This window comes from Somniosus microcephalus, chromosome 19, assembly GCF_052327205.1.
Source record: "Somniosus microcephalus isolate GS21.2 chromosome 19, FLI_Smic_1.0, whole genome shotgun sequence".
NCBI classification, from domain to species: Eukaryota; Metazoa; Chordata; class Chondrichthyes; order Squaliformes; family Somniosidae; genus Somniosus; species Somniosus microcephalus.
In genome coordinates this window covers 65149485-65161898 of record NC_141005.1, presented here as the reverse complement: position 1 = coordinate 65161898, position 12414 = coordinate 65149485, and the positions used below count along the sequence as shown (strand labels likewise).

Below are 12414 nucleotides of genomic sequence, written 5' to 3'. Positions count from 1 at the left end.
TGTGTGTAGGAGAGTGAGTATGTGGGGTGGAGTGTGTGGGTATGTGTGTGGGGGGGAGGCTGGTTAGGGGGTGGGTGTGTGGGTGGCGTGGACATGTCGGTATGGGGATGCCGGGATGTCCATTCAACCCAGCTGTGCTGGGTATCGAACAGCGAAACCTCTTGCCTGTAAAGTGAAAGGGTGAGGAAATGAAATATTCAACACTTGCAACATGATTAAGAAATGTTGTCGTGAACTGCTGTGGAGTTCAGTGATGAAATAATTTAATGTTTGGATAATGAAAGAGTCGCTTCCATTTGGATCTGTTTCCTACATCATAGAAAGAGCAGCAGCGTAAAGGACGCAATTAAATGGCCATCTCTGGTTAACTGCTCTAAATAGCAACGACTTATTCAATAGCATTCTTTGTGTCCAATGTAAACGAAACCTGTTGGCTCACATAGTTCACGCTCTTCTGCGCAATCAGGCAACTTAATTCTCAATGCGCCCCTACAGTATGTACCAGTTCGCGCTCCCAGACCATCGCCTGCCGGGAGCACGGGTAGTACAATCTACCCTCTGGGCGATTCCAAGGTTTGTATGATGAACGATAATATTGCTGCCATTCTCTCTCTAAAAATGCACTCCCCTTTAAAACATGGCATTAAAAGCTGCAGTTTTTAAAGTTATTTGGGGGGGAGCTAGTTTGCAGAACATTATCATCAAGTACTGTTTATTGACATGCTGGATTTAAAAATGAGTTCTTCGTGGGCGATGAATGTTAAAAATGGAATCGAAATCACTAAGGCTTGTGTTCATAGAAGAATAAGGCGAAATGCAATATGCCACATTCTCTGCTCGCAGCCCCCAGTTGCCTTATTGCAATGATTGAATCACTGTAGCTTGATATGTCTTTCGATTGAACAATAAACAATTCTTTGAAGACGCATTCGGTCAAATTGCACTGTGTAGTTTTCCAATGTCTACCTTTCAGGTTAGCATGAAATTCAATTGGTCGCCATTTTAACAGATTTTTCATAGTGTAATGTCTCTGTTAAATAGCAGCCAATGGAATTTCATGTGAACTCATTCCGCGTCCCCATGCTAAGATGGGCTACTTGATTTCACCTCAACTGTTTCTGCATGTCGTGACCGAGTCGAGCATTAAAACAAATATATTGGCTAAAATTCACTTTATGCAAACGTCAATCAGACCAATTCCAATGATCCAATAAACGGCCGCGACGTGACAAAAATTTGCATAAATTATAAATGCGACGTGATAGCCCCCAGTGTAATTGCTTTTAAGAAGAGGTTTAGAAGGTGCCGCATCATTAGGTTCGTGCAGGAAAACATTTTGCTCTGATCTTGTTAAAAAAAATCTACAAAATGAGTGAGTGGCTTCGTGTTCTCGCCGCCCTGATGTTCTGTTTGCAATGTAAGTAGAGTGCTGTAAAAGTCTTCAATATTCCTGTTCTTTGTATTACGCTGATCGGGTACAATACTTGAGCTTAGCCGGTCTGAATTGCAATTATTTTCCACGGTTTTACTGAGGGTCATTTATCAATAACTTTTTATTTCTCCAGGTATCAACGCGGGTACTGTGCTGACTCAGCCACCGTCCATCTCAACTTCACTGGGCAAAACCGTTAAAATCACTTGCACCTTGTCCGGAGGCAGCATGGGCAGCTACTACACGAGCTGGTACTGGCAGAAACCCGGCAGTGCCCCTGTCTTTGTTTGGAATGACAATTATTCACGCAGAGGTTCAGGGATTCCTGATCGATTCACTGGATCCAGGGACACGTCGAGCAACGTCATGCATTTAACCATCAGCAATTTACAATCCGGGGATGCCGCCGATTATTACTGTGGTGCCTGGGGTGGCAGTCCTGCTGGATACACTTTCGGGAAAGGAACTGAACTGAATCTGGGCAGTAAGTACATTTTTCGCTGTGTACGTCGGGCATTCTTAAACTGAGTTTTTAGTTGTTGGTTTAATCCGGTTGTAGTGAAAATGCTTTCGAACATACATTTATAATTCTCCGATTCCCTCTTGGTGTTTAGAGGGAGGTTTGTTTCTATTCTGTTTGTTAAATGCTCAGGAAACTGTCGCACAACAATTGCAATGTTATGGATGAAGTTCCAAATAATTATTTTTAGGTGGGTGGAATTCAGCCTGCACCAGTGTAATTATAATTTCTTGGTGATTTGCAAAATGTTCATAAAGTATTGGTCAATCTGCTTGAGACGGCATTAAAAACTATCTGGACACTTGTGACTGGCATACATTGTCCTCGCGCTGTGCTTTATGATTCGCGTGGAGCTAAAAAAATACTATAACGTGAAATATTTTATAATTCCCCGACACGGTCCCATTAAAAATTCCCAATCAGAGATTGGGAGCGTGTGTCATTCGTGTGATACTCTAAGTTTTGTATTTCATGTTAGTCTTAATTTCACTAGTAAGTAATAGATAATTATAAATCATAGCGATTGGGTTAGACGTTTTAATATAAATTACAGATTTTAAGAAGTTGATGTTCTTTTCTGCAGACAGGGATATTGAGGTTATCAGAGATAAAATGTGATTAGAGGTTTGTTGCCTTTGGAAAGACATTATGGTTGGAGACGGTCATATGCTGCCTTGTATAGTTCTTAATTTTTAAGCGAACTGGGAAATATTGACTGAAGAGAGATTAGCTTAATTAGGTCAAATGATGTGTCCTGGGTAACTGTGACCTCCTGGAGCTTGCTTGATCCCCTTCAACAGTTTCAGAGACATTTCATAGAACATTCACGGAATTGGCCACATGTTTTTCGCTGTTTTGGCCCCCAGAAGATGGCAGTACGGGAGGGTGCATCAGTGGATATCCTCAGCAACTTAGAGTCTGAAACTCCTTTCCCACCTTTCTATGCGTATATTTGAAGTATTGTAATAAACACCAGTGTTTGCTCCCGCGCCGATATTATAATCACTGACAGACTCATTACCTTCGAATTCGATTAATTTTGTATGAATAGAACCGCGGATGATCATTTGAATTTTTATTTTCAATTTATTTACAGTAAAAAAAGTATAACCCTACAAGTAAACCGAAAGACTCAAACGGCAGTTTTATTCGGATATTTCGCTACAGGCTGTAGAAAAGGGGCTGCGTTGTATTATAAATTGCTCCATTGAACTTACATCTGGTGAAAGTTAAATTTCAAAAACAGTTTTAGCAGAGTAGGACATTATACTTCCAAACTATTTACACGCCTGGTGGATGATTTGTCTCAGTTGGTAACATTCTCACGTCTGGACCAGAAATTTTTAGATTTAAGCCCCTTTTCCAGGCGTTACATCGGAACATAGGAACAGGAGAACGCTATGGAGCACCTTGAGCCTGTTCCACCTTTGCATTTGATCATGGCTGATATGTACCTCCCCTCCATTTATCAGCCTTTGTTCCCTATCTCTTGATAAGCTTAGCCTACAAAAATCTATCGATCTCAGTCCTGAAGATCTCATTTCACCCAACAACCTCAACCATTTTGGGGCAGGGAGTTTCAGACTTCCACCACCCTTTGTGTGAAAGAGTGCTTCCTGGTTTCACTCCTTAATGTCTTGGCTCTAATTTTAAGACCTTGCCTTCTTGTTCTGGATTCCCCCACCAGAGGAAATAGTGAAATGAAGGGAGTGCGGCATTGAAGGAAATGCCTTCCTTTGGATAACGCCATTAAGAGGCGTTCCACATTCCTGTACAAGTGGACGTTCACGATCCCGTTGCATTATTCAAGGTGCAGCAGAAAATCACAGCCCATACCCCCACCCCCGCCGCAATCATTGCCTTAAAAGAAAGGGATTTGTGTCTGTAGCTTCTTGCTTTGTTTAAGTTTACTATCACTGCGCGTCAAAGTAATATAAGTGAAAACTGATGTGGTGCCATATAATGCTACTCGTTATTCTTTTTAAATTAACATAAACAAGAAGATGCAGCTGAGCTTTCTGCAGCAGATGGTTCCTCGTCTGACTAGGCAGCTAAAAGCCGAAATACTGGGCTGCGATTACATCAAACAACGTCTCAAGCGTGACTCTGCCAGGTGCAATTGTAACTCCAGCATTCAAATTATAGCCGGCTGAAAAGACTGAACAGACTGGAGCTCTGAATCATTCAGCATGCTAATAGAGATCTTTAAATTTATGAAAGGTTTTGATAGTGGAGACGTAGGAAAAACGTTTCCACTTGAGGGGTAGTCCAAAACGAGGGGTCATCAATATTAGATTGTCACTAAAAATTCCAAGAAAGATTTTAGGAGAAACCTATTTGCCCAGAGAGTGGTTAGAATGTGGAACTTGCTCCCACATGGAGCAGTTGAAGCGAAATGCTGAAATGCCTTTAAGGGGAAGCTCGACAAGTACATGAGGGAAAAGGGGATAGAGGACTATGCAGATAGGGTTAGAGGAAGTTGGGTGGGAGGAGAAACGAGTGGAGCAGAAACACCGGCACAGACCAGTTGGACCGAAATGCCTGTTTCTATGCTGGATATTCTATGTAATTCCATGTAATAATCCAAGAAAGCTTGGCGCCGATGATCGTTATTATTCTTGCATCGTAATATTCTCAATAACGTTGGACTATAGTTTAAAGAAAGAAAATCTGTGACCTTCAGGTTTAATCCAAATAAGAGTGAATACTCTTTCAGTTTTAATTTTTTTCTCGATGCACGGAGCTCTCGGTTTTTCTTCAATTCATTATATCGTTTTCTCGATCAACGGACACTATGTGATTAGTTAAACAACGTTATTAATCTCCCATTGTAACATTCTTAAGCTTGTAAAGTGGTACCAAATTTAAAACGTTAAAAAATTTAAACGTTGAATTTCGACTTTTTACATACAATTCAGAGTGGATCTTCACAAGTTGTTTCTACTTTTCTTTGTAGATCCGCGGGCTCCGTCGGTTACCGTCCTTCCGCCTTCATCAGATCAAATCGCAGCAAAGAACAAGGCGACCCTGGTGTGTTTGGTGAACGGTTTTAAACCGGGCGCTGTGGAGATTGAGTGGACTGTCGATGGCAGTGTCAAGGGGAATGGTGTTGAGACCAGTCGGGTCCAGCAGGAGACGGACAACACGTTCAGTGTGAGCAGTTATCTGACTCTGCCAGCCTCAGAGTGGAACTCACATGAGCTTTACACCTGTGTGGTTAAACATGAGACTCAGGCAAACCCGCTTCAAACAAGTATCGCCAGATCCAGCTGTGTCTGATTCAGGAATCTTATGTATTCGTCTAAGATACCATCAGTAAACGTTCTTTGAACAAAGTTCGAAATTAAAGGTTAATTTTTTAGTGTAATTGCTGTATTTCAAGTTATAACAATAAATATGCAGTGTTTGTTTGCTTGATTCTATTAGTTGTACCCAAGAGTGTGCTGATACTGCAGTCATCATAGCTTTACTGTCTCATTGCAGTGTAATAAAATTATTGTCCCACTGTCTCAGATGATGTTATTCTTTTCTTGCTTTCGTTCTCTCCGAATTTATGACCATTTTTAAAACGTTCAAATCGCGAGGTTCCACCTTTTGTAAACTTTATCAAATTTACATTAAGCCGCCAAACTCTCGATCGAAATAACGATTTTACAGAATGGATGGGTGATGGAGTCGAAATATAGCAACATATAAAATGCTAAATTCGGATTATATATTGATTGATATACATTGCGTCTGTGATTGCGTTTAAGATTCTCTCTCTTTCTGAATGATCTCGGTGAGAAACAAAATAAATATCAAATAACGTTGTATCATACCCGTTGGAAAAGATAAATCTTAATCAGAGTTCCAGTAGAATGAGAATAGAATCTGAATTGAAAAGAGAAAGCATAGAATCATAGAATTATGCCGCACGGAAGGAGGTCATTCGGCCCATCGGGCTTGTGCTGGCTCTTTGGAAGACCTTATCCAATAGTCCCACTCCCCTGCTCGTTCCCCATAGCCCTGCGATTTTCTTCTCTTCAAGTATTTCAGCGCCATCTCTGAATTAATGCTGCAAGTAGTTAAAGCATGATCAGAAACATCCACATGTTAGAGTTTATTTTGAATCCATTTTAATTGCATTCACCAGAGGCATAAGAACACAAACAGTACAAATGCCCCTTTTTGTGCAAAATGCTTAGTGAACCAAAGGTATCGCTGTGGAGTGTTAAAAGGTATACATAGATAACGGCTGAATTAGGATAACTTGACATGGTCAGAATGCATTATGGCTGAATGCCTTGAGAATTAGTAATGCTAATTTAAGACAAACTATATTAGGGATAATGGAAAAATACATGACTGACCTCATTGAAGCCATGTAAGAAAACAGGCGTAAGAGATCTTGAGCTAAAAAGAACTGGAACAAGGGATACAAAGACAGCAGCTGAGATGGAGTTCCAAGGGCAGAACTATTACAACTCAGTTCAGATATGCCTGTTTGCTAACCTGTATAAATATGAATGATCAGCAACAACGTTCAGTCTTAGCGCTGCAAACTTCCATGAACAGTATCGCCTGTGTGTCCCAAATAGACATTCTACTTCTGAGTAAATAGACGTATATTACGTATCCGTAGTCTTAGTATATTCTCACATATCAATAAACAGCAGTCAATGCATCACTTACTCATGCGCCTTAGAATGTGTTAATTACTTTTTATACAACAGTTTTGTCAACTTGTAGCAAGACTCTAAGCATTGCGCATTTGACCAGCGATCCGGGACTGATCAACACTGAGCCAACTGAGGGAATCCAGGAATAGCAATTGAAGTTGGCGTTAATAATAAAATGTAGAAGTAATGGAGAATTTAGGAGAATATGTACACAAGTACAGAGCCAACCGCGCTGGTGGCCCACTGACACTAGCGGACTTGATGGAGAACGCCGACCCCTGAGCGAGTTGGTTCAGGTACTAGAGATATAGCTCTTTAGTGCCCGATAGACTTATAAAAATAACACCAAAGCAGCAGTGGTGCAAGTTTATATTGCCGTTACTAAGGCAGTTGAAGTTTAGAATAAGAAACTGAGAACTAGTTTAAAAGAATAGAGCTTGAGCAGCAAGGACTGTGTGTAACCTGTCAAGAGCTAATAACACAACTAGAATAGTATTCAAAACATTGTAATAAATTAAAAGACATTGTGGAGGAGGAGCATAAGGGGTACCAGGGGTTAAAGTGAGCCATTAAACATTAGACCTAGGCTGTGATGCAGCTAGGTAACGATGCCTCAGCTATTCACATCGAGTGTAACAAAAGAATTGGGAGACAGGAGAAAAAAATTAAACGCCCACAAGGCTGTTACCCAGACTTCCACCGTGCCAGGCTTGGTTGAAGTCTCTGACCAATGGGCGATTATATTGATAACATTGTGGGGGTACATGAACCACGTCCCCTGAGCGAGTAAACAAGGTGACACAACAGGAGCACCAATGCAAGCCTAAGAAGAAGCCTCTCTTACACCTAAATGAGGATTTAAATCTTTAGAAAAGAGATAAGTAGTCAATATAAGAGATTGAAAGTTGATATAAGAGAAAAAGAATAAATAAAGGAGATGAGGATGTCCCTTTTCTACCGCTGACACGGGCTACAACAGGAACTTTTCTTGTTTCAGTGTACAGTTTGCTTTTAAATTTATCTGTGAAACTGCAGTCTGTACAACCATGCACGTGGTGGCTCCGTCGACTTTTCACAATCGCTCTCTAAAGTGTTAACCCTTTGTAGACATTACCTTAGTTACCGTTAAGGTTGTTACAAATATTTAAATCCTGCCAGAGCTATTTTTTCTCAATTGATACATTGAATGGATAGTCAACGAAACCACTTGGGATGAAAATGAACTATATTTTAAAACAGAACCCATAACTACTGCTACCTATAAGAGTAGATATAGTGAGTAGAATAGCCAGCATCATATTAAGTTAGGGCACAGCAGTTTTAGAAGGGGCTAATGGAATTAAATTAGTCTCCGAGCACAAAGGGCTACAGAGATTAGCACCAATGTGTGGGAAGATGCACTGTCTGGAATGAGGTTGGGAGCAAGAAAGAACAATAGTTTTTCTCCGTAATAAATATCTATAAGAGTTAAAGAAGTGAAGGCAATGAGTGTAGAATGTGCCATGCTGCGGGAGGGAGTTGAGGAGACTCGCGTGGAAGACATAGTCTCGATAAAGGAGATCTTCGAAGTGCTCCTTCCAACGGGCACTGACTGCCTCGTTGTCCTTGATGAGTACCTCTCCGTTCTTGACCCGCAGTGGGGTAGGACCTTGGGTGCTTGGGCCATAGGTGGTCTTCACTGCACTAAATAATCCACGCACGTCGTGTTTGTCGGCTAGCTGCTGGATCTCCTGCGCTTTCCCCACCCACAATTCTTTTCTTTAGTTTGCGAGTTTTCCTTGGACCTCGGCCTTCAGGCATCTGTGGAGATGCTCTCTTGCTCTCGAGTTGTGTTGCTATTTCCAGATCAGGAATGCCTTGCGCGTGTGGCTTTTTAGCTCCTGCATCTCCTGGTCATTCTCGTCGAAACAGTTATGGTGTTTCCTGGTCGAGTGACCGCGCGTCTCTTCACAAGTGCAGATTATGGAGGCCTTGAGTGCAGACCAGATGCTGTGTGCACTCTGTGTCTTGAATCACTGGGAGTCGTCAGGTTGGTTGTGAGGTGCAGGCTGAATAGGGCTTCCTGAGCAGGGTCGTTGAGTGCTCCAGCGTTGATTTTCCTGTGGCATTGTTTCTGATGCCACTGCTGTTTTGGGGCTCCATTGATGGAGATGACAGAGCAGATTAGACAGAGGTCTGTCCAGCAGTCTCCAGCTCCTGTCATGGCACGGGCGATGTGGACGTTCTTGCGGTCCCTCGCTCAGACAATGACGTAGTCCAGCAGATGGCATTGCTTGGAGTGAGGGCGTTGCTATGAAGCCTTGTACTTGTCTCTCTCACGGAACAATGTGTTGGTTATGACAAGGTGATGTTCTAAGCATTTCATCAGCAGGAGGGTGCCATAGGAGTTGACTTGCCCTACCCCCTTTCTGCCAATCACACCTCCCCAGAGGTCAGTGTCCTTTCCAACTCCAGCTTTAAATTCGCCAAGGAGGATCAGCTTGTCAACGTTGGGACTCAGGACAGGGATTGTTCGATGCTGGAGTAGAATTCCTCTTTGGTCTTATCTGTGGCTTCCAGTGTTGGGGCATGTGCACTGATGACCGTAGCGCACTGGTTCCAGGCTAGGGTGAGCCGAGGAGTCATGAGGCCTTCCTTTATTCCGCAAGAGGAGTCTCTGAGATGTCCAAGTAGCTTATTTTTTATGGAGAAGCCTACCCCATGGACGTGGATTTCTTCTTCAGGTTTGCTTTTCCAGAAGAAGTTGTCAGCAACGCCTTACTCCTTCAGCTGGCCTTTCCCTGCCCGCCGGATCTTGATTAGGGCGGCGATGTCTATGTTGAAACGTCTGAGCCCCCGGGCAACAATAGCAGTATGGCATTGCTGTTGGGGTTGTCCATGAGGGTCCTGTGGTTCCAGGTCCCAAATTTCATTTTTCAATGGGTGGAAGGTGCCTGTGCATGAATTCTTTTTATCGTGGGGTGACCGTTGCACACCAGCTACCGCATGGGCTTGACAGAGCAAGTTCTTGGTCCAATGGCAAGGGATTCCAAGATGATTGGAGACCAGGCCCTGCTACATTGGCCTAGCACACACACACAAACATATTCCTACTGTCCTCCTCCCTGCTTCCCGTAGGTCCTCTCTGCCTGGGTTTCATAGGATGCAGATCCTCCCGACCTCGCTGTTGGCCCGTGCTGCACATTCCCTGGGCCCCGACCCCGCTGCTGGTCCACATTGTACCACTCCGGGGCCTCGACTTCGTGGCTGGGCTTGTCCTCGCTCCTGTGCCCCGTACTTGCCCTGGGGCCTCGTCCTCGATCCTGGGTCGCGACTTTGTTCCTGAGCCTTATCCTCGCTCTTGGGTCCCGTCCTCGCTCCTCAGTCCCGACCTCTCTGCACCTCCCATCCGTCTTCCTGAGCCTCGACCTGGCTCCTGGGCTTCGACCTTGTTCCTGGCCCTCATCCTCGCTCCTGGGAATCGTCCTCGCTCCTGGCCTCGAACTCGCTGCTGGGCCTCGTCCTCGTTCCTGGGTCCCGGCCTCGCTGCTCCTCCTGTCCCTGCTCCTGGGCCTCGACCTCCACAGCTGCAGTGTAGAAGCGGTGCTAAAATAAAATATCATTATTACGTTAGACTCTTTTAATGCCTGGATATTAAAAACCTCACCATCATGTTCAAATCAAACTGTCGTCTTGCTCTTCCCTACCTCTGTAACCTCCTCAAGCCATACAACCCTCTGATAATGCTGCACTCCTCCAACTCTGGACTCTTGTGCATGTCCCACTTCCTTCACCCCACATTTGGAGGCCGTGCCTTCAGGCGCCTAGGCCCTAAACTTTGAATTATCTCCCCAAATGACTTTGCAACTTCACCTCGCTCTCCTCCTTTAACACGCTGTTTACAAACTACCTCCTTGACTCAGTGTTTGGCTATTTGTCCTAATGTCTCCTTCTTTGGCTCGGTGCCAATTGTTGTCTGAGTACGCTCCTGTGAAGCTGATTGGGTCGTTTTCCTACATTAAAGCTGCTATATAAATGTAAGTTCTTGTTGTTGTTGATGTTATTCTATAGATCCTGAGAACAAAAATAAAACTAGCAGTGGCCCCCTGAGTGACAATCACCCCTAACCTGTCTCCATTCGAAGCAACATGCACTTACCCTCACTCTCTGTTCCCTGTCCTCAAATAACTTTCTATCCATGCTGCTACATTTCCTCTTATACCAAACGCCTACATTTTCTAACACGCCTTCTGGAAATCCATGCACACTACATCCACTGAATTCTCTTTCTCTCTATAATCAATTCAATGGATCCATACTTTGGAAGTGGGAATATTACATTGCAAGTCTGTGACATGCCCATCATTTATTTCAAAAGAGCAGTCAAGTATAATACAGATAGGTTTTAGTATCACACGTGAGTCCTGGAGTCGCTTTATTGGGACAACTTGACAGTGACGTACCCAAAACCTCTTGAAGGAGGCAGAACCAATGTGATGAATTCCATCCAATTGCAATGGTATAGAGATGAATTGAGGAAGAATAAACCTTCCGTCTAAAAAAGTATACATAATTCATGATGTACCATCTACATTTAGAGCTGGGTCTGGGCCCTCTGGGGTAAAACTAACTGCTGCCCGTTTCTTGCATGTTAAGCTTCCAGAAAGTGGTATTTGTATTAGAGTCTAATCAGACTATCACACAATGTTAATATGTTAATTATGCCATGAAGGCACAGTCTGGGAAGTGTGAACAATATTGTACCATGTATCATTCAAATTGCCGAGCAGAGCAAAAATTAAATCATTAATATGCATTCCTCGTGCCCGTATCCTAACTTGCATAATTCCCATTCACCCATCACCACTGTGCTCGTTGACCTACATTGGCTATTCGTCCTCGATTTTAAAATTCTCACCCTTGTTTTCAAATTCCTCCATGGCCTCAACCCTCCATATCTTTCTAACCTCCTCCAGCACTAAAATCGCCTGAGTTCTCTGCACTTGCACACCTGGCCACTTGAGCTACCCCGATTTTAATCGTTCCACCTTTGGCTGCGTGCCTTCAGCTGCCCAGGCCCACAGCTCTGGATGTGCTTTCCTGAATCTCTCCTCCTCTCTACCACTCTCCTTCTTTTAGATTCTCCTTAAAACCTGTCTCTTTGACCAAATTTTTGGTCACCTGTCGAAATGTCCCCTTACGTGGCTTGGTGTCAAATTTTGTTCGATAACGCTCCTGTGAAGCACCATGGGACGTTGTGCTACGTTAAAAGCACGATATAAATAAAATTCGAGAGTTTTGCGCTCGCCATTAAGGCCATTTTAGCAGGTCGGCAGCGCTGCCGATACCTGCGCATGCTGCATTTATTTAGGTTAGGCTGGTCGTGATGTCAGTGTGTGTGCCACACTCACTTGATGCCTGATCTGCCGTTTTCACTGTCGCCGCTCTAATTACTGGGCTGCGTAAATCACATCCAACTTGCCCAGCGGTCAGCAGCAGGAAGGAGTCTCCAGCAGCGTTATTTGAAGGGATCATCATCAACAGCATGCAGCTGACATGGTTCTTCAGTTTGACTGGCTCTGTCTAACTTTCTGCAACTCTTGTAGCATTCTCAGCTTGTTTCAAGTTCCTGAGGTGACAGGGAGTGTTAGTGCAAGTGGAGACCGCATTCACTCTCATTTAAAGGCTTCTGTTCACACCACTTGCTCACAATCATGGAGCTTCTACTTTCAATCCCCCTCATGCTCGAGTATCTTCAGGAGGGAGTGGAGGCAGCGAAGAAGAGGGGAAGGTGTGCACTGATGGAGGAAGAGGAGGGCCAG

General features: G+C 43.7%; 1 protein-coding gene across 1 annotated transcript; it reads left to right on the top strand.

The window, feature by feature from the left end:
* Window positions 1-1303: 1303 nt before the first annotated feature.
* LOC147104544 (immunoglobulin lambda-1 light chain-like) lies at window positions 1304-5461 on the top strand. The gene is made up of 3 exons (XM_085961944.1): window positions 1304-1417; window positions 1566-1916; window positions 4909-5461. Exons 1-3 carry the CDS (start codon window positions 1369-1371, stop codon window positions 5229-5231), a joined length of 723 nt encoding a protein of 240 aa, XP_085818070.1. The 5' UTR covers window positions 1304-1368; the 3' UTR covers window positions 5232-5461.
* Window positions 5462-12414: the final 6953 nt, after the last annotated feature.